The sequence below is a fragment of the Pipra filicauda genome, unplaced genomic scaffold, assembly GCF_003945595.2.
Source record: "Pipra filicauda isolate LSUMZ 115617 unplaced genomic scaffold, ASM394559v2 scaffold18_size4552066_pilon, whole genome shotgun sequence".
NCBI lineage: Eukaryota > Metazoa > Chordata > Aves > Passeriformes > Pipridae > Pipra > Pipra filicauda.
In genome coordinates, this window is record NW_024104298.1 from 804,219 (window position 1) to 826,543 (window position 22,325).

Below are 22,325 nucleotides of genomic sequence, written 5' to 3' on the forward strand. Positions count from 1 at the left end.
ATCATCACCGTAGGAAAGAGCAGCCGAAAGTGGCAAAGCCTTCAGCTCTAAGTGCAAATTGGCAAAGGAGACAAAGATATATTAAGTTTCCTACCTCTGGGATGCTGCAGCTGTATTCCACCCCACACCCACTTCCCAAATTCTCACTGCCCTGAGAACCATTGCTCTTGTCAGCCCTTCTGGTAAAGTGGTGAAATACTCACTTACGTACACAGGTTGGCTCCACTCCTGACCACCCCAAATTGTACTGGCACACTCTAGCTGGGCTTCCTTGCAGCTCGTAGCCACCAACGCAGGAGAACTCGCATGTAGCACCGTAGTTATTTCCATCACCTGAGCACTTGATGTAGCCATTATCTGGGGCATTTAATTTCACACAGCGCCTGACTTCAAGCCAGAGAAAACAAACAAACCAACAAAAAGACAAGGCATGAATCACCATTTGCTACGAGGGCACCACAGGCCAGTGAAATACCAGTACTGAGGACATTTTTCTGTTTGCTTTCTGTATTATGTATGTACTTAGAAACTCCAGCCAACCAAAACAAATCCCACCCTGATCTTTTATGTAAACTGAAGTGAAACAGATGTACAGGTGTATGCATGTGATTGTGGTATCACAGTGACAAAAGGTCAGGGAGCATGAAGAGCTGAAGCCAAAACCTACAGGGTTCATTTCTGTAGATTCAAATCCGGATTTGAAGATCTGGACTTGTGAAAGGGCAGCCCTGCTTGACAGATGTGACAGTTGAAAAAACTCCTTTACATCTTTCTTTCAGCAGCTCACAAGCTGGGTATCAGCGAGAAGCTTGCAGGAAGGAAGGGGTATGGAGCAGGAGGCAGGAGTGATTAATGAAGCTCTTCCTTCGTGTGCAGGATTGCTGCACCCTGCTGCAGACTGGCCCCCAGGGTCTTGAGCAAGACTGTGTTCTCCCTTTCAGCATCAACACAGAGTTTATATATGCATACATATGCAGATAAATACGGAAATAAGGACATTTTCAAATTGTCTCAAACCAGATGCAAATCAGTGACTGTATTTGAAGGGTAAAACAATACTCTTACCTCTGACTTTAACAAGAAATTTGCAAGTGCCTTTGTTTTCAGCTCTGTCATACACAGTATACTGGATTTTGTGGTCGCCTTCTGGAAAATGTGACCCTGGTGGCAGGCCTTTCAAAATAACACTAAAACAGGAGATAATACAGGACAGACATTCATAAGTTGAGCAGTATCTTCCTACAGACAATACTCTTAGGCACATGGTGTGATTACTGGGGATAGTCAGAAGGCTGTGGTGATCCACAGCAGCATTTTTGCCTGGAATTTGCCCCTATCCTGCAAATGAGACAGGAGAATTCAGATACATTAAACACATCCTCAGTATTGGGGCACTGAGGTCGAGTAGTGTTCTGTGTAATTGCAAAGCTTATGTACTCATGGAGCTGCAGGACCTCGGACATTTAAGGAAAGCACTGCGTACTCTAAAAAACATCACAGTTTAGCAAGACTTTATAAAAATAGAGATGTAGTTTATGGAAAAGCTTCCACAGAATCAAGAGTTTGCCTCTTTTGAGCTGACAACAGTTACTTGTATGACAAATCTACATGGGACATTTCTCATTGTTTTTTCCTATCAGGCAAAAAGACTTTGGAATTTCTTTATTCTGTCATTTCCAAAATTTTTGTTTTAGCAGGTGTAATTTTTTAATGCTGTTAATTGTCATAGAATTATTAGATCAGACCTTTACAGCAATATTGTTTTTAACTGTACAATGAATTTTTCTTTCTAATATTATTAATTTATAGCAATAAAAGGGCAATACCATTGTGTCTTTCAACACCTTTTTCTATTCTTATGAAGTGTGAATATCTTTATGCTTACAACTTTGAGCTTTTAAGCTTAATCAGCCCACTATTACACTGCTGAAAGATGTAACATGCTTATTGAAAAAAGAAGATTTTCTGTACTCCTACCATTACAATAATCTCAACAGATTGACACAAATCCTGCATGATAAAAATGGGAAAATCAGAGGCAGTAGTACCATAACAGGTACACCTTGCTCTTCTGGGAAATGTGACTGCGAAACCATGAAACTTGATAAAGAAATTTTGAAGTGTTAAGTCTAAAGTTACTAAAGTTTCAAACAAGGAATGTTATTTTAAAGGTAACTGCAGAACCCTGGGACATCAGTAGCCAGCACTAGTTCAGGAAGAAGGCTAAAGATGATTTTTTTGTGCCACAATTTACCTTGTTTTTTTTTAAGGCAGTCAAACATGCCTCTGCTGCTACCTCCAGTGCACTACTCTCTCTTCATTGTGTACAAAAGGTAACTTGCTGTAAGAAAACTTGTTGACTACGAGATCTGCAAAGGAGCTCCAGAAAATTTCACAGGTCAAAATGCTGTTGTTTAAAAAATCAGCTCTAAAATAACCACAACAATCTCCTATTTACTTCCTGAACAATTCACCTCCAAGTTGTCAAAATAAGCATCTTGGATGAATTACAGGGAAAGAGTACCCAGCCACCGTCATCAGCTGAATTTCTAATCAAGGAATAAGAAGGAGAAAACGCAAACATCTACAGATTTTCACCTACTCTGTCAGAATCCCATCGGCAGTGTCCCGTCCCTCTGGGGTGTCCCAGAACACTCTGGCTGTCAACTTGTTGGGTTCTGCGGTTTTCTCCTTCACGCTTGGGCACTGGATTCTCGGAGGTTCGGTATCTGTTGAAATAAATGTCACCGAAATGGGCACTGGTGCACCTGTTGGAGCTATGCATTTTCCTCACAGCTCTTTCCCAGTGTAACCCAGGACCTGGCCTAGACTTCACCAGGCCTCCTCAACACTGGGGATGTCCCAGCCAAGGCATGTGAAGCCTGTACTTCTCACCTTTTTGTAGAAAGAGTAAGAGCTGACAATGATCAGTCCTTTACAATGCAAAAAACATTAAAACAAATTATTGCAAATTTCTTTACATAGCCATAGTATGTAGTATGTATAGTACCATCTAATACATAGTTTCTTTACATCAGTTAAAAGATAATGTCAACAAATGTACACCTTTGAACTTCAAGGAGGGATGTCAAAGATTCTATCCAAGAAGCTTCTGTTCTGTTTATCTGCATTCTTCTCTTTGTTTGTCTGTGAGGTAGATATTGTGATTAAGAGCATTTTTAAAGCACACTTAACGTCCATTTCTCTCTGTATGATAACTTTTCATGTTACTCTCAACATACTGGTTATTTTTACTGCAGTAATGGCAAAACAAGAAACAACAGAAGACTGGCACAATTGTAATTTTGCAGAAAATTATTTGCTGTGTTTGATTTTTTCCTAATAACTCTTATAATAATGGTAAAACAAAAAAAATGTAGGTAAGTTTTGAAAGACTGTTTATCTGTTTAACGCTGTGACTACTATTCAGAAGCAAAGGAACAGTGGTAATGACAGAAGACCCTGATGGAGGATAAAGGTGATGCACAGCTCCTTGTCTTCTGCACAGCTACATTCACTTCCAGTCCGGACGCTTTTTTCTCCATTCCTCATGTTTCTTATTCACTCCCTTACTTTTAAAGCACCCTCCAATTATGAGTGAAAACTTGTTGACACCGCAGCCTGTGAGAGCTCTGCCCTCCTCTATGAAGCTACATTGCTGAATTAGGGTAAGAAATAACCCAGCCTCACCAAGGCTGCTTCTGGTTCTGATTAGTTCACTGCGGTGACCACTCACCACTGTGGACAGTATAAATCAAATAAATGTGATGCTGGAATAAAAGCTAGAGCAGCATTTAAGGACACAGTGCTTTAAACTCTTAATTAATCAGAAAGCTCGTTAAGCTATTTAGTGCAGAGAAGACTGGTTGGTATGAACTAGCTTGGACTTCCATACCATAAAGGCAAACAATGCGGTTACTGGGGGAACCAACTCACCAAGAACCCAGGGGCCAGGCAGCCTTTTTAGCTGGATTTAAACATTTCTGGGGAGGATATTTGCTTTGGTCATTTCAGCTGCCTGTTAGCATTCAACAGGCACTAAATAAACCCAGACAGAATAACTCTGCTTGGAAAAAGGTCAAGAGAAAGCAGCTGTCCACCAAAGAGGTTTTCTAACTGCAGTCTCTACTGGGATGTGTTAAACACCAAACAGTGCTCACTGCTCTTTTTTCTCATTCCCTTGTACAAAGTTATGGCCAATTTACAGCATGGTAAGCAATTTGGGCACAGCCTGGCTGAAGGAAGACAGGTCTAAAAAACCCCCAGCCCGTTTAAACGCAGAGAAGGTGACCAGAGACCATCCAGGCAACGCACAAATGACAAAACTGAAACACAACTACGCCAAGAAAATCTTCAGTAAAATGTCTGATGTGAACAAGGTGCCCACCTGCAGGTCAGAAAACTAAACTGGTTCCAAAACAAACCCCAACAGAGGAACCATCAAGGTTGCTGACTGCTGGAGAGGTTTTGTCAGAGGGAAAAATTGTCCTGTAAGGGCTGGAGTATCAGACCCTCATTTAATAAGTATTCCTGGGCAGACTTGGAACCAGGACACACTGCAAAGGTCTCTGACTTGGTAGAGCAAGTCTTAGCTTTTACTGCAATGTCAGTGCTGAAAAACCAATGAAAAGCCAAGCAGATTTATTTAAGCTGTTTAGCAGGGCTATGTATTAAATGTCAGACTCTTGCCTGCAAGGTTTAAATCATGAACATGGAGATTGAGTTTTCATTAAAAACATGGCACTGTTCAGCCACATTCTGTCATTTTTCTTGACTATCTGGCAGCAGTAACTGGTACTCTGGCTCCATGTGGGGAAGTGGCATTGCAGACACGGCATCAGGAGTTCAGCAGTGGAACACTCCATTTTAAATCAGCCTTTTGAACTTTGTGGAGAAAAATGCAAAGTTTTCAAACAGGTTTTAGGTTTTGGTTGTGGGTTTTTTTCTTTGGTTGGTTTGGGGTTTTTTTTGTTTGGTTTGGTTGTCGGTTTTTTTTTTAAACATACTCCAGGAATTGGCCATATTAACAATTTCAAAAAAATTTAAAGAGTTTGTTAATATTCTTTCTCACAGTTTGCTAAAGGTTTACATTTATTTGCTTTTGAATCTGGGATGACAAGAGGAAAGAGACAGAGGGATGGTTTTGAATGCCCACTGCTTGCTTACTCAATGGCCTGTATGGGATGGGTAAACTGTCTGCTGTTCCATGAATATGCTGCTATTGCTGATGACATAAAAAAATGGCTGGAAGTTAGTTCAAAGCATTAGTCTATATCAAAAGCATAAAGAGATGAAATCATACAAATGAGAATGAAAAACATTGTCCTGCTCTCCCCACCCGCCCGCACAAGGGATTGATTTGTATTTCAAAACATCCATTATCAAGGCCTGTGTGATTACTGACTCAGAGTGCAAATCTTGTTTCAGATGGAAGCTGTTAGTAACTACCTATCAATACAGCCTTAGGATATGAGAAGAGGATGACTTAGCATGGTAACAAACATTTACCACAACCTCTGTTATAGAATGAGCAGGAAAAGGAAACTCTTCCAGAAGAAAAGACATTGACATTTTTAAATTTTCTAGAAGAAAATATGTATTTCAATATATGTTACAGTGCACTAGGGTTATAGTGGAAGTATTATTCAAGTTGGCATTTTCAGCTAACTGATAAGCAAAAGCAGCTGTACATTGATCTTTTTTAATCAAAGTTATTTCAGTAACATGAAGGAAGGACAGTAGACAGTCACTCTGTTTTGTTAGGCCTGAATACTCACTATCTGTAAGGACTTCTGTGACTGCTAAAACTTACCTAATTTTCAGTAATTCAAAAAATATATCTTTTTCACCCTTTTAATGAATACCTATTTTATCAATGAAAGGCCTTATGTCTTTCCTACATGGATCTTCACTACTCCACTGTGAAGCCCACATAATTTTGTGCAAAAATGCTAAGTGGAACAGTAAAAAAGTTAGAGGAAAGTCCCTTATTTCCCAGAGCATTTCAAGTGCAGGTCTGAAGTAATTTTTTACATATTCAATGCCAAAAACTGTGGAATTATGTTTAGTCACATGAAATTTTGTATACTACCTATCAGGAGGTCAAAAGATAACCTTATTAAACAGTCTGCTAACTGTATACCTCACTATGTGCATATAGGAACCGAGTACACACAAGGTTTGAAGGGGCTTTCTCCACCCTATGTGGCACTACCAGAAATTAAATCATAATATTACTTTTACTGGGACTTGCAATCACACCATTTGCAATAGGTACCCTGCATTTTTGGAATAAAAAAGAAGTGTTAGTGTTGACATAGCCTCTTTTGCTTAAAACGTACTTGCTTACTTTACTTTGCAAGACATCATCCTTTTGTGACAAACACCCCATTGCTGCAAACAGATGATGTTCTGAAATTGCCAGGAAATACAGAAGATAATATTTTATAATTTCCAAACTTAAAAGGGTTTGTTTTGCTTCCTCTGCCCACACTACTGAGAAGGACAAAGCTTGTTTTTGTAAATGAAAACAAGAGATGCCACAAACAGTCTAGACCTAAGCATCTCATTTCTACATTTGTACAACACCAAATAACAGGAAACCTGAACAAAATTTTATGAACATCAGGCTACAGTGGAGAGACTCCAAAACCATTTGCTAACCTAAACTAAGCCACAGGCATTCTGAGGAAAACCAAGTTATCTTACACAGAAAACACTGAGCACAAACAGTCTACCACCCACAAGCTGAAATTACTGGTAGCCAATTCAGACGGACAAAAAATACTTCCCTTTGTGGGTGGCTGCTGAAGCTTTTATCAGAGGTTTCCCAGAAAAAGGGCAGCCAGCAGCTGAGACTCCATTATCTGCTGAAATTTCATTAGTAGTCAGGAAAGTTAAATTTCAATATTTGTTTATCTCTCTTTTGGTTTATGTATATAGAAACACTTATTCCTGCTGAGGTTCCCAGGAGACCGCTGACTACATAATGAAAATTGCTGGCATAAGTAACGTGAACTAGGCTGAAATTTAAATTAGCTACAACCATGCTGGTAACTACAAACGATTTATATTCCTTGGAAATACTTGGAGACCATGATCCCAAGGAAGGAAAACAACAGGTCAGACAATGGATTTAGTTTCAAACCTGTTTTATCATTAAGCTGCAAAAAGCGTGACAGAACTCCAGCACAGAGAACATTCCAGAAAAGCAGCACAGTAATTACAGGCTACCAAGGAGTCACCCAGGAGATTAGCAAAGCATTGAAAAGTGCTGACCATTTACATCAGCCTCATCTTTATTAAAATGGTAATACTTGGAGCTTGTGTGTAAGAGGGATACTCGCTTTGGACAAAGTACTGAGTGACAGAACTTTGCATCTGTTGGAAAACTGTTCTCTGCTTCCTTAAGAGGGACAGTTGCTTTTTTTCTCCCCATCAGCTGGATAAAAAGGCATTTTGGAGTTTACTTGCAGGAGCTGGGCACTAGCAGGTACCTCAAGATGTGGACTTCCCAGGATGAAGACCCTGTATCCTACTTACCAACGCAGGATGCTGGCCGGCCACTCCACGCTTTGTTGTCCATGCACGTCACTATCCGGTCTCCTTTCAGCTGGTATCCTGGAGAGCAGTAATACTCACACCTCGAGCCAAAGTAGGCACCATCCAAACACTTGAAACCCCCATTGGTCGGCATGGACAGGGTGGGGCAGCGCTTTTCTGGAAAAGGAAACAAAGACTTCGGAAACCTGTTATTCCCCCCCTTTAGAGTAACGGGAATGTGGGGTATTACACAGAAATAAAGATGCAGCTGGCAAATGACAAGTGGGAGAAATTCTTGTCCACTGGAGGTTTTTCCAAACTGCTCTTATTAGAAGCATTTGAAATGTAGCTCTGCATAAGCATTAGCAGCCTAATACAACATTTATATGAGAAAAGGGATGACAAGTACCTATTCCTCTCTTCTCAGAAAATGTTTTAATGCAAGACCCCATTTAGACACTGGTACAACTTGTGTCAACTTAGAAAGTCCAAGATGGGTAGTATTTTAAAGCAGCTTTATGATTCTGCCATGAAACTACTTCCACAAATCAAAATCACACACTCATAAAACATTCCCTATCTGCCATGGGCATTTGTACCACTCAGATACTCATCACGCCAATGCACCTCTGTAAGATCCTCAGCCACAAACTAATATACACATCCAATTATATTATCAACCTTTAAAAATCATTAACAATCCAAAGATCAGTTTCAAAGACAAATGAAAATGTACTGTCTGGTGAACCTGCAGCACAAGTCACACACACAGATTTCGTAGCCACTTACGTTTGCACAGCACTTTCCCAGACCAGCGTTTGCTTGACTGACAAATTAGCTGGTGAGGGCCATGCAGTTCGTAGCCTTTTTGACAGCGAATATCACATCTTGTGCCCAATACATTCTTGTAATATTCCCCTTGAGGTGTCCTGCAGTTTGCATAACCGTGTTTCACTTTAATGGGCGAGCACCACGGTGTTTCTGGCACAGAGAAGTAAAAAATCCACACATAACAATTAGAAAAATGCAAAAATTCAGAAACAAACATAAAATCGCTTTGTTTATTCATGGTCACAGAGAAGAAATGGGAAAAAATATCTTAATTTAAAAGCCACGAATCCTCAAAGTGGAGAACGTTGTAGGGAGGTGCAATAAGTTTTACACATCCAAATGTCAGCCCTCCAAAGACTGGCAGCTCTTTTTTTATGAAAAACATTAAAGACTGTAGTCATTCGATTGGAAGGGGTTGAGAGGTAAGTGGGGTTTTACCATGCTTTTTGTCCATGGAATAAGTGTGCCACCATGTGGGCAGTTTGATGACAGCTGGAGTGTTTTTCCTTCCTGTTTTGAAGTAGACACGTCTAACTGCTCTTTGATAAGAAAAGTTTGCATTAGGAACACCTTTGGTCTAGCTGTAGTTGTCAGCTTTCTACACTTAGCTCTCTTAGTGTTCATGCAAAAAAAGATCTTCCACTTCCATAACAATTTGTGCAGCAAGGACAGTGCCTTGGCAGAACTCTGTGATGGTTCAAGCTCTCCCACAGTTAGAACGGATGTCATTTACATAAATCATATTGCCAATGACAAGCTCATGTGTACACATCCTCCATGTGCCAGAACAACTGTTCAGTGCTTAAGAACAGCTCCAATTTTGCAAAGTTAGCACTCAGGACTAAGCCTAAATTAAAACGTGTGAAGTGTGCAAGAGCAGCTGCTCCCCTGCTGTTCTCGACAGCTCTGTGGTGCCACAAAGAAACATTCAAATACTCTTTACAAATTAAATAGCCTTCTAAATCTGAAGGCAAGTATTCAATCCAACAGATAAGTGAGGAGCTTTCCAGAAAAATCTGACTTTATCCCTCTCTTTTCAGTAGTAATTTATAGCTTCCAAGGGCAACATGCATTTGGCTACACATACACACAAAAGCATATATATATATATAAAGCATGTATTTGACAGCACAAACCCCTGCAGTATGTCAAATCCTTTAGAGGATGTCAATGTTCATTCATAAGCATACTATCTATTTAGCACATATTCAGAAATGGGAACACAAGCTGCGTAAAATTAAATTAAGTTCTAAATGTTCTCAAAAGTCTGAACATCACGTGTCCTGCTCTTGACCTCCAAAGATGGGCGGTGACTTTTACCTAATATCATGGAAATGTAGTCTGAAGTATGAGTACCACTTTCTAGTTGCTCCTGGATGCAAGACAGTGATATGGATGGGGCTGTCAAGTCAGAGGAAAGCTGGAATTTGGCTGTGACTTCACAACTAATGTTCCTACCAAACTAATGAGGAAAAGGGAAACACAGGTACATAAAACTGCATCTTTATTAACTGGTCAGGGCTACACTTTAAAATATTCAGGATATGGGTACCATCTTCTTGTGAGGATTTAACATCATACTCTGATGCTGATTGGTGAAGTATCAAGCAGAGATTTTCCCTTCCCAGACAAAGTTTTACATCCTTTGTTTAGCTTTGACAACAGGGTGCACCAAGAAAATGGGCAGCTTCTCAGTAGGAATTTCCTACACAAGGAGTGACTAAGCCTGTCCCTTTCTCAGTTCCATGATTTGAAAAGGACATACTGGGAGAGAAGGAAGGAGGGATGGAGGGTGGGATTGCGAGGCAAAAAGCGAAAGATGAAAGGTCCTGAAATCCTGTGTGACAATGTGTGACATGCAGGAGGGACACAAAAAAAAATCTGAATTTTGCAAGAAAGATGGAAAAAAGCCCCCAAACAAACAAAACACAAAGACTTTTAGCCTTCATACTCTCAAAGTCACAAGAGACATTTAAAAATAATTTCTGGATCATCTTTGGCAGATATTCACTTCTAGCTCTTGATTCCTGTAGTTGTTATGTACATTTTCCTACACTATTTGGATCAGGTCCACACATAAATAAACAAAAATCAATACAGCCTGTTTTATTTCTGATACATGGGATATTTATATTCAGAGCACAATGTCTTTAGGACATATTTACACTTCCACAATGGAAACTACATTTTACATCTGTATTTTGCTGTGTTGGTCCTGAGTAAACACAAACAGCATCTACAGATACTAATTATCAATTTTTGTGCTACACCAAGGGCACATTCCTTTAGACTAGTCTGTTTCTGAAGCAGTCGTATTTTACTGTGACATGCTTACTTTTGTCTTTCACCGATACACATGAAAACCCTTCACAAAGATGTATAAGTGACATTATTCCCAGTGTCACCAAATACACAGTAACTGAGGCACAGGACACAAGCAGGCCAGTCTAGCAGCACCCAGCAGTGTAGGGGTAGAGTGCAGTTCAGCTTTCTGGTTCAGCCACATAATTCACCTCCTGGAGAAATCCTCCTACTCCTGAGCTAACAACAGCGTTACTATAATCTCCCCTTCAGTGGTCTCATGCCCACAATTTCCAGGTTTTCTGTCTCACTTGTTCTTCTAATGCTCAGACACCCTAAACTTCCATTTATTTACAAGCCCGATCATGTAGGATCTCCTTCACTAAGGAGGAGACCTCAGTTTTTCTGCAGAAGGGTTTAAATCTGAAGGTACTGAGACAACAATGACTGAAGGGGCAGAACTGGGGGAACTCATTTGGGCTGAGCTTTTGCCCCAACAAGTTAGGTAATCCTTCAGCAAATCAGTTCAAGATATTTATGCCTCAGGTTTTCCACATGTATAAACTCCAAATGCACATCCAAATGCTGATTTCCTTTGTAAAGGGTGTTAAGACAAATATGCTATGCAACATGATCAACAGGCTAATAATAATAATAAAAAAGGCAAAGCAGCTCTTTCAGGTATTGCAAATTGCCTGAGTTTTCTGTAAATTTTTGTGGTTTTACAAAGACACTTGTTTACTTACACTGAGTAAACAGCTGCACATAAATTTTGAAAAGAAAAAATGGCCAACAGTTAACAAATGCAGTTTAATGCACAAACACAATACTGAAAAAGAAAATGCCTTTCCTGTAGTGCCACTGCAGCTACAGTCGTCTACAGAGAGAAACAAAGCAAGGCTCTTAGGGAGGGGTAAAATACATCTTAAACTGGACTAAAGGATACTGTCAGAAAGAAAAACAATAGCAGACATGCTTTTGGATGCAAATAACTTGCAGAACTTAGGAGGAACATCTGTTTGATCTAAAACATAATACTCTAGAACTGATTGTGATTAGAAGGAATTGGGTGAGGCAGGGTTTACAAGGGCCAAATATCTGGGTTTAGACCAACTGATACTGCTGGGAAAAAAACATAGCTAACTTAAAAAGCACATCAAATGATACAACAAAGTTTGAGATCAAAGTTTGTTGATTTTTAGTGAAGGTACATATTGGTTTTCCAAAGGCTAAGCAACTACACAGAGTACTTGTAGAATATTAGGTCTGTGTGGAGCCCTGAGAGGTCACAAAGCTGTTCTCTGCCTCAAGGCAAGCTCAGTCATGTTCCTGAAGGCTTTGGGAATTAGAAAAGTTACAGGTTTCCCAGGTATCTCTTCTGAAACTTCACCATCTATACCAGGCTCTGTTCACTTAACTGAAATTTGAATTTTTAGGACCTATGTACTGTTTCTTTGTTTAATAAAAAGTTTGCGCCTTAGCACAAACTAGAAAGAACTAGAAATTTCCTCAGTGACACAATAGCCTGAATTATCGCTTGGTAGTAAAACATTTCAGGAGGTTGATGTTGTGTTTGAAAACACTGAAAAACAGGCATCATGCAGAAAAGGTTGAAGTCTCAGTACTGCCTCTACAGCTGGGGCTACTGTTTGATCAGTACAGTATTTGAGAAAACCCATTAAGAATGAGGATCACCAGAGCAGTGGCACTTCAGCTGTGATGAACACAGGAAATGCTGTACACAGGAAGCCCTTTCTCATGAAATGTGATCACAGCCAGCCATGCCAAGTGAAGGAAGGAAAGCATTTTTGGGGCATTGTTTCCCCCAACTCCTTGGTCCTGTCTAAACACCAGCCTCAGTTGAGCACTTCCTTCACAAGCAGCATGCAAAGTGACCAGCTGTGCTGTTGCTTGCTGGTACACCAGCCAACAGAGCTGAAGGTTCACCAGGGAGGAAGGGGAAAACTGTTTAAAAATGCTGTGGGCACAGGAAATCTTGGTAACGTTTCTCTGGAAAGCTGAGAAAGTGGACAAACATCCAGATGAAGACAAAAGGGTTTAGTAGGAGGTCGATTTTCACCCCTCCCAGTAAACTGCAATGTTTTGTTTGCAGATGTCAAAGAGGATGAATTTGTGTGCTTGCTTGCAATGTTTAGTGAGTACATGTGCAAAGAAGAAAACCAATGCCGCTTATGTATGTTAACATCAGTTAAGAAAATCCATTTAGTTATTTCTTACTGGGAAGCTTTATTTGCTGAGCAATGGGTCACACCCAAAATACTGGACTGGACATCTGAGGAGAAGCTCTGAACATTGCCACACAGCCCATTTTTCTTGCTTTGTCTTTCTCCACCCCTTTCCCTCAAAGCCAACATAAAGAAGTATGCTAATGAAGACTGAGCCTTTTCTACTCCAATGCTTTACACTCTTAGATTCACATTGTCTGTTCCTCAACATTTGGCAGTAGTGCTTCCAAACTTGGGGCAGTTTTTAATATCTGTGTGAATGAGTCATTTATGTTTCACTTACCCTGGTGACATTTTGGCTGACATGAGTATAATTCATTTTGGATCACCATATAAAAGGAAATTATAAAGAAACCACATTTTAACTACTTGCCTGCCCTGGCATGAACTGGCATTGATTTATCTTCATGGTCTCTGGAATTCTTTTTCTATGTGTCTGAAGAGGACCTCATGTTAAAAGGCAAAGAAAAATGAGTTTGCCTAAATAAAGCTTTAGAGAACTATTTGTGCATGTGTTAGAAAGCAAAATGTTATACAGAAGTATTTTACTGGAAGGAACATGAGACATTTATGAAAACAGCAATGTAGACATAACAGCAGTGCTTTCCCCTTTGTTGTTCATAAATGTCTGAATTACTTTATCACTTACCTCTTACACGGTCCATTGATTCTTTGCAGAGAATCAGTAACGTACAACAAGGCACTAATAACCACTGTTTTCAAGGAATCAAAATTATTACAACTCTAACATGTCCACAGATCAACTTAACAAAAAAAAAATCAGAGTTACCATTTAAAGTGACAAATTAAATGCCAAATTTCTTCACTGTCTGGGCTCCTGAGGGATTTTGGCAGAGGAGAAAGGTATTGAGACAGAAGCAGACTTTTTAAGAAAATGGACATAACAAGTGGAAGATTTACTGGCAGTGGCAAAAAAAGGTCTTAGTTTTGCTGAATAGCAAAGTCTTCCAGAACAGGGAAGAAAACCTGAATTTGCTTTCTAAACATGCCAGTCCCTTCATTCATCCAGCTACTAATTTATTTTTTTGAATGTATGCATTCATTTTTTAAACACACTTCACTTGGCATTTCAGGTAGCAGGTTAACCTGAAAGGCAAACAATTTTATGGAAAATAAAAAATAATGAAAATCAAGTTCTCTTGCACATACTTCTATACATCACCATCAGTAAGCTCAGGTTTTGAGTCAGCTTATCATTGATGGTTTTGTTGGGATGTATGAAGAAGAAAGAGAAGCTCTTCCTGATTTTCATGATTTAACAACCCCATCTTCCTGGAGCAAAGGCAGGGCAGAATTTACTTACTCAGGTGCATAAGAGAGTTGTGATCAGTACTTGGTCTAATTTCCATTGTTAAAAACAGTAGAAATTAAATCCAGATATAAAAATCCATGAGAAAAACCATGGAGCTAGATCACCAAGGTTTTCTGATCCAGGAAAAGAAAAAGAACAAAGCTTTTTCTCAGCAACCAGCTGATCCTCTTTAGCACATAAGCAAAACATTCACCTTTATATCTATTGCGTGCATACACATCCTCGTCATCTTCAAGGGGTGAGTATCCCGATCCTACAATACAAAACAAGAGAAAAAAAACTGCAGCAAGAAAGGAAATATAAATTAAGAATAAAAGAAAGATTTGAGAAAAGACATGCAAGATTAGAATGCAATAATCTATGCAGTGTCATCAGCGTGGGCTTCTCTGAAGCTCAGAATCATAGCAGACCCAGTTTATAGTGAATCTGGAAGGGGCAAATTGATTTGATGATCAGGTGAAATAGTAAATTTCTCTCAGTGCTCTTAGAGCAATGCTGTGCAATGTTAAGTTGCACATGTCAAGTCACAGCTCTTCTATTCTTGAAAGCCCAGTTGCCATGTAGTTGGTCTACTGAGCAGAGAGAATAGAGGAGGTACAGGTGAGGGGGCACATCAAAGGTTTCACTATAAAGTGGTTCTTTAGTGTCAGTGGCTGTTAACAGCCATCAGGCCAAATAGCAGAAGTAAAATGTGCATAACTCAAGTAGAACTCCCTTTAACAACCTGTATGATCCTCACACCAAGAACAAAACCCGGAGGTATATTACATGCAAACACAGGTTACATTCAGATCAAAACCACAGTTTGGTTTCAAAAATTTTTATGGAGTTGTTCAAATAAAGAGACAGTAAAATTTTATACTTTTAAAAACCTGTGCAATGGTTAAAAACTTAAATTAGAGGTAGAAACTCCTTTCTAAAAACCAGAAACCATTTGGAGCACACTACTATTCAATTAATTCACCAATAAACTGCTAGCAGTAGCAAGCAACCAATAAACTGGGTAGCAGTTGGCAAGAAAGCCTTCAAAATATCCCTAAGCAGCATTTATTTAAAATCAGTAGCTTCAGAGCATGAAGTCTAGTCTAAATACTATGAAAGTCCTATGAAAGGGTTCATGCAAATTCCCCCTTTGAAAAATCTTTCTAAAAACCTTGCATGCAACAGGCAGGTACTCAGGGTCTCAGCACTACACTACAGGACCTTCTCATACATAGTATCTCAAATTACAGCTATGGGGGTATTTCACTGCCATTTGCTGGTATATGAGACCATGGTCTGTACAAGCTGCTGTCTAAAGTTAGACAAAATTAAATAATTTAAGTGCCTCAATAAGCTACTAATTTCATGCACAAATGACACATCCGCCACTAGTCTCTGTTTCTTATTAAAAAAAAAAAAAAAGAAATGAAATAAACTGCACAGAAAACAGTGAAACTTTATTTCTTTCTCTACTGGACTCAGGCAAACACAGCTCATGTATCTGTAGCTGCTTCACAGGAGTAGCTTTAGTGCAAAGGGTTGGTCTAAAGAAGGGCAGTGCCCTTCACAGCACTAGCTGCAGCACTGCTCACAAGGGTTCTGACCACCTGAAGATGAGACTCTGCATCTATCAGGACCCTTCTCATCATGTTACTTGCATGTTGGGTGCTGGCACCCGGGACACACCAGCCTGCAGCACTGGGCAGCTCCTTCAGGGAACTGCAGGGAAGCAGCAGAACCGTGCGCTCCACATCAGACCAAATTCTTGCACCAAAACTAGTTATGTGAACATGAAAAATCTAGAAAATTGTGCTCACATGTACTGTAAATGTAACAAACCCCCACAATTCACCTTGAGCCTGATTCAAAGCTTGCTGTTATCATTGGGAATCCTTACATCAAGTTTTCAGAAAGCTTTGAGCTGGGACCTGATCAAGTGAACTTCTCAACAGCTTCTCCTCTGAAATCAAGTGGTTTACATATAACAAAGGTTTCCTATCACTTGGAAGCCATTTCTCTGGACTTTTTATATTTATTGTTGTGGTTGAATTTCTGATGCCTAAACACTGACATCTGAGAAACTTCTGAACATAAAACCAAAATTTATTGCGCTCGAAGCCTGACTGTATTGCATAAAGAACAAACTGTGATCCCCGAGGGCTTCATGAAGACCTTGATATGTAAATGAACACCTCTCTTAAATATCATTTTCTCTGTCAAAAAACTGGGATACTCTTAGATAATTACTTACTTTGAGGGTTATAAAACTGTTACCTCAGTGTTATCACTCTTAATTGTCCAAAATTTAGTGTGCAATGACTTTAGCATTTAAAATTAGTAAATCTTAGAATTATATGAGCTCTTGCATATTTACCTTTCCTTAGACAAGAAATAATGATCCTTAGACAAGAAGTAATAATGGCTCTTGAACGTCTTCTAACAAAAGCTGGCCTTAAAGAGTTATTCACTGAATAATTTCTGCCCTGAAACGAGGTTTTGTTGATGGAGTTTGACATCTCAGATTTCCAGCTCATTTTCTAGCTCAAAATGAGAAGCAAGTTGTGTCTCTTTCTTAACAAGCAATGTTTTATTAATAACCACAACAGGCTTGGCTTGGGGACACAAGAAAGGTCGTCATTGCCCTGCTCTGGGGCAGTCTCGCTCCCACAGGGAGCCCACCAGCCGACACAGAGCAGAACCTGAACAAACTGGGGGCACTAAGGACAGTGGGCATCACCCACCAGCCTTGGACCATGCCATGAAGAACCAGTCTAACCCCAAGGGCTGCCCCTGAAGAGCTCAGGTGGTTCTGGTAGGACATATCTACACCACAACCACACCACTGCCCTGGGCACAGCAGCACCACCTCGCCCAGAGGTGCCAGATTCAATCCTGTCTCCACACGACCTTCTTCACTCTGGCACTGGACACACACCGGACCTGGCACTCTGTCCCCTACCTCTCTCCAAATTCACCCACCCACACCAGGCTGTGCACCTGAGTTACACAGCAGCCCTCCAACAAAGTCATCCCGTGTCAGCAGACAGCTGCTCTCCTGGTAGCCACCAGGCCTGACCTGCCACCTCATTCCCCACTACTGCCACCCCACCAGTGACCCTGAGCAAATCACCATTTCATCTCCATTTTCTCAGCCATAAATCAAAGTGTTTCTGCTTCACATGCGCTCAAAATTGGCTACTGAGCCATGTAAGGACAAAGCATTGTTCTGCGTTGGAAGTGCTAAAATTACCACAGTTCAGAAATTGGGTATTTGAGGAAGAATGACAAGAACGAGCTGCTTTGCAGATGTCCCACATCATGGCCCAGGGTATAGCAGCTTCCTGTAAAAACAGCTGTAGACTTTGTTCTGGAAGATGGCAAGAAAAATGCATGAAGTAACACTTTCATTTTTAATTTAATCTACAACTTAGATTATTCTGTTTATGTTAGGGGAAAAAAGAATTCTTCATTCATAAAATATCACCACATTTTTATAACTGTATAAATGGGATGCACAGCAAATATTTTTATAACTGTATAAATGGGATGTGTAGGAAATATTTCTCTTTACGTACATTGTATTAGGGTGCAGATTCTTAAAGAAACTGTAAGAATTTTAGTGGAAAACACATAGCAGACATCTGTCACTGTGAGCTCGGTAGTCTGTGCTGAATAAACCCATCATAGAACTGCCAGAGAAAGCAGGAGGAGCTATGACAGTAAGCCAGTAAGCCTTCTGACAAAATAAAAGTCCTTGTACAAGAGAAATTCATTATTAAGATGACACATTTACTTTTATTGTTCAAACTGGCAAGCTAAAGGGGACACTCAAATACACAAAAGTCACTCATTTGTGCAAAACCAAAATCAGACCATTTCAGAATCAGTTTTGCCTGCGTTTTGTGGTTGTCAAATCCATCCCAAATGTCTTGACACTAGACTTCAAGCCCATTCTCATTCAGCAAAACACTTAAGTATCTCCTGAAGTGATCTTAGTAGCCTCAAAGAGACCACTTGTTCAATGCTAAATCCACCCAAAATTGACTACAGATGTTTACATCCAACATCAAAGATCTGATGAAGTACTCCTCTGCTTTAGCACCATAGCCTACACCCAGTGGAGGCTGCTGTTCTCAGTTTCTCCCCACAGCTCCAACTCCACACTTACAGCCCAGCACTTGCTCTCCTGGCCAGGGGCCTTGGTCAGCTGAAAAGAAAGCTGCATTCTTTAATGAGCACAGATTACAATGACATGTCCACATTTGCACACAACATGTGTGTTGAGCAAAACAGGTGTTGAGCAAGATACTTTCTATATTTCTAGGATACCATCCTCCCCTTTGCCTGATTGTTACTAAGTCTGTAAAAGCTTTGATAGGAGAGTACTTCCATTGCTACATAAAAGTCACAAACAATTTGTCCGTGTTTGCCAAGCCAGAGAAGACAAAAGATAGATGAAGTTTTAACAAGACTTCTGCTGTCCCTCAGTTCTGCTTACAACCTGACTTCCTTAACTACGTTACTACTTTGTGCACTGTGGATCCCTGAGCAGATAAAAAGGCACTATTCTAGACAAGATCCAAAACTTCGTCAAACTTGTCTGGCATACCAATTCAGGCCATAGCAAACAAAATCTCTCTAGTAGGTAGGTAACCTCCACAGTAAAACCTTTCAGCTATTACATGGACTTTAACTGGAAAACAAGCTTTCCATTCTACCTTTTCACCTCAGAAATCCCCAGAGTGGAAGAACTATTAATAATTGCTTACCCACCTTGATTCTACAACAAAAAAAACTTTGCATGTTGTCTAAACTGAAATCAGGAATTTTCTCACTGGATCATTTAGTTCTGGCAAGCAGCAGCAACACAAGTTTTAAAATAATAACAGAAATGCACAAAAGAAAAATCAATACCAGTAGAAGACTTAAAGGTTTCTTTTAAAAAAGGTTAAAAGGAAAAACAAAGCACTATTAAGTGAGAAACATAACATTAAAGTCTGCAAGCACAAATAAACATTCACAGAGTTATTCACTGTAAAACCTTGACCCGGGTTGCTGGGATTACCTACACAGACAACAGACAGCAACAGTGTAGTTCATTAAACCAATCGGAAACTTTTTAGTTCGCTGCCCTGAGACAGGACAAGTTCAGGAACTTAAGTACAAGAGGTTACAGCACTTATCCTGCAATAAGGGGTTTTTCTTTGAACATAAGTGCTGTGCTCTCTAGTTTAGCACCAGATAGACTGAAGAGTTTCATATCTACTGTACTTATAGTCCTGCAGAATCCATTAAAAAAAGTTCAAATTTTTAGGAGATATTATTGTCAATTTATACCATTGAATTTCTTCAGCCTTCTTTTTCTTTCTCATGCTTTTTGCTCAGGGTTTATAAGGATTACATGAAATTGAGGTAGATACCGTAAAAATTTGCAGCAAAAGTCGGTGTTCTAGTTTATGATCTGCTGAAACTTGAAGTCTCAAATATAGCATTAATTTGGTCAACAGTGGCTGAATATGAGCCAGTGTGTGCCCAGGTGGCCAAGAAGGCAAATGACATCCTGGTTCATATCAGTCATAGTGTGGCCAAAAGGACGAAGGCAATGACTGTCCAGTTTTGAGCCCCTCATAACAAGAAAGACATTGAGATGCTGGGGCATGTCCAGAGAAGGGCAACGAAGCTGGTGAAGGGTCTGGAGCACAAGTCTTATGAGGGGTGACTGAGGGAGCTGGGGGTTTTTAACCTGGAGAGATGGAGGCTGAGGGGAGACCTCATTGCTCTCCAGTACCTGAAAGGAGGTTTTAGTGAGGGGTGGGTCAGTCTCTTCTTCCAGGTAAAAACCAATAGGATGAGAGAAAATGGCCTCAGGTCATGGCAGGGAAGGTTTAAAATAGACATTAGGAGAAAGGGTTGTCAAAAGCATTGGAACAGGCTGCCCAAGGAAGAGGTTGAGTCACCATCCCTGGAGGTATTCAAAAGATGCCTACATGTGGCACATAGTGACATCGCTTAGCGGAGCATTACAAGAGAGATTTTAGAAAATCATTTTACAGCAACCTTTCTTTTGTGTATAAGGCCATATCTTCAGCTTCTGTAAACTGTCCTTAACCCAAAGAGCACTTTAGAGTGTGAAATAAAGTATGTCAGGAAACAGGACTGGTAACTCATTGCTTTGTCTACCTTAGTGTATTTTTTTTTTTATGTTACTAACATAATGGGTCATTTGGCTTTTAATATTCCTAATAAGAACCCTGAAGGGAGATTCTGAGAAAGTATGAGTTTATGCTGCTGCAAAATTCTGGCACAGGAAAAGGAGGTGAGCATTGACTCCGGGGGAAAGCGGTGCCTCTGTGATGATATTTCTGTATCAGAACTTCATGCCGCGCCTCCCCCGGGCCAGCGGGAAGAGACGGCTCCGCTCCCCGCGCCCTCGGGGGGGCTCCTGGCCCCGCTGCCCCGTCCCCTCCCCTTCCCTGCCCTTCCCTACCCTGGTACCCCAGGCTGGGCCGGGCGCCCAGGGCGAGCAGCGCGGCAAGGCGCAGCCAGCAGCTCCCCATGCTCCGAACGGCGGCTCTTCCCGGCCCAGGGCTGCGCGGCAAAGGGGCAGGAGGAGGTGTGGGACGGAGACATTCTCCGAGAGGCTCCCGGGCGCCGCCGGAGACTCCTCCTCCTCCTTCATCCCCCCGCCCCGGTTCTCCGAGACCGGCAGCGAGCAGGATCCCAGGGAGTTCGGGCATCTCTTGTGCCACGCCTTGCCCCCCGAGGGGCTCCTCCGGCTCGCTCCCCTCCGATGTGGCCTCCAGGAGTCCCCCAGTGGTGTCCTGGCCCGGGGGGAGGTGTGGGGTCTCCTCCCGGTGCCCTGAGCCCGGACCTGCTGTGCCGGCCCGACCTCAGCGAGGGCACCGAGCTGACCGGGATAGCGAGTCTGTCACAGAGATCTTTCCACGCAATCACAGCATCAATTTAGCTTGGAAAAGATTTCTGAGGTCGAGTCTAACCTGTGACTGAACACTACCTTGTCAACCAGACCATGGCACGGAGTGACACGTACAGTCTTTTCTTAAACACCTCCAGGGACGGTGACGCCACCACTTCCCTGAGCAGCCCGTTCCAACGTCTAATCACCCTTTACGTGAACAAATTCTTCCTAATGTCCAACCTAACCTAAAACAAACTCTTCTGCCAGCTCCCTCATCACCCTAGGATAGATCCCATCCAGTCCCATAGACTTGTGAGCACCTAAGTGGCACAGCAGGTTACTAATTACCTCCTCCTGGATTTCAGGGAGTCTATTCTGGTCTTTGTCCCTGCCTACCAGCACAGGAGGCCAGCTGTCGTGAGGATAACTCATCTCACTGTTGGAGACTGGGGCAGGGAAGGTGCTAAGTACCTCGTCTTTGTTGACTATTCCCCGCTGTGTCCAATAAAGAATGGAAGTTTCTCTTGGCCCTCCTTTCGTGCTTAATTTATTTTTAAAAGCACTTTTTATTATCTTTTAAGAAGTGGCCAGATTAAGTTCTAACTGAGGTTCACCTCTCTGATTTTCTTTCTCCAACTTTTTGAACATTTCTAGGAAATAGAAAACATTTAAAAAATCCCTAAAAATACAGTGATATTTTCCAATTTCATCTACATGGCAAATTTCATGGAATAACAAAGAAGAAAAAAAAGTGAAAAACAAACAAACAACCTGAAAACACCCCAAAGTTGTAATGACACTGTGTGTTGTGCACACAGAAATGACATGAATTAAATGAACCTAGATGGCATCTTCTGTGGTCTACAGGCACTGGCTACTCTTAATATGGGTAGGAAAGAAAAAGCTCATTCAACGTTTGACCTATCCTTTAAAACAGAGGAGAGTGTTTGGGAATTCCACCCATATTCAAGCAGCTGATCAATCTGAGCATGTGTAAGAAGAGGATGACCAGTTTCCACCAGTCAGTCTGTAACATCTGGATTTAGTTCCTCCAATGTTTTGCCTCAGAGTTCTACGTTCCACAGTACCTGAAGCCATATCAAATATGTGAATTTAAAACCTTAGTTCTGCTGCAGCAGACTGCAGAGCTTCTTACAGCATGGCAGGGCTA

General features: G+C 41.0%; 1 protein-coding gene across 1 annotated transcript in view; it reads right to left on the minus strand.

Annotated features, from left to right (window-relative positions):
* The window catches only part of SRPX (sushi repeat containing protein X-linked), a 45,619-nt gene that overhangs the window by 4,519 nt on the left and 18,775 nt on the right, over positions 1–22,325 (minus strand). The window contains exons 2-7 of the mRNA XM_027741936.2: positions 14,447–14,506; positions 8,332–8,523; positions 7,543–7,719; positions 2,603–2,729; positions 1,066–1,187; positions 208–387 (exon numbers count right to left, since the gene is read on the minus strand). Coding sequence (XP_027597737.1) covers positions 208–387; positions 1,066–1,187; positions 2,603–2,729; positions 7,543–7,719; positions 8,332–8,523; positions 14,447–14,506 — 858 coding nt within the window. The remainder of the gene's footprint in view (positions 1–207; positions 388–1,065; positions 1,188–2,602; positions 2,730–7,542; positions 7,720–8,331; positions 8,524–14,446; positions 14,507–22,325) is intronic.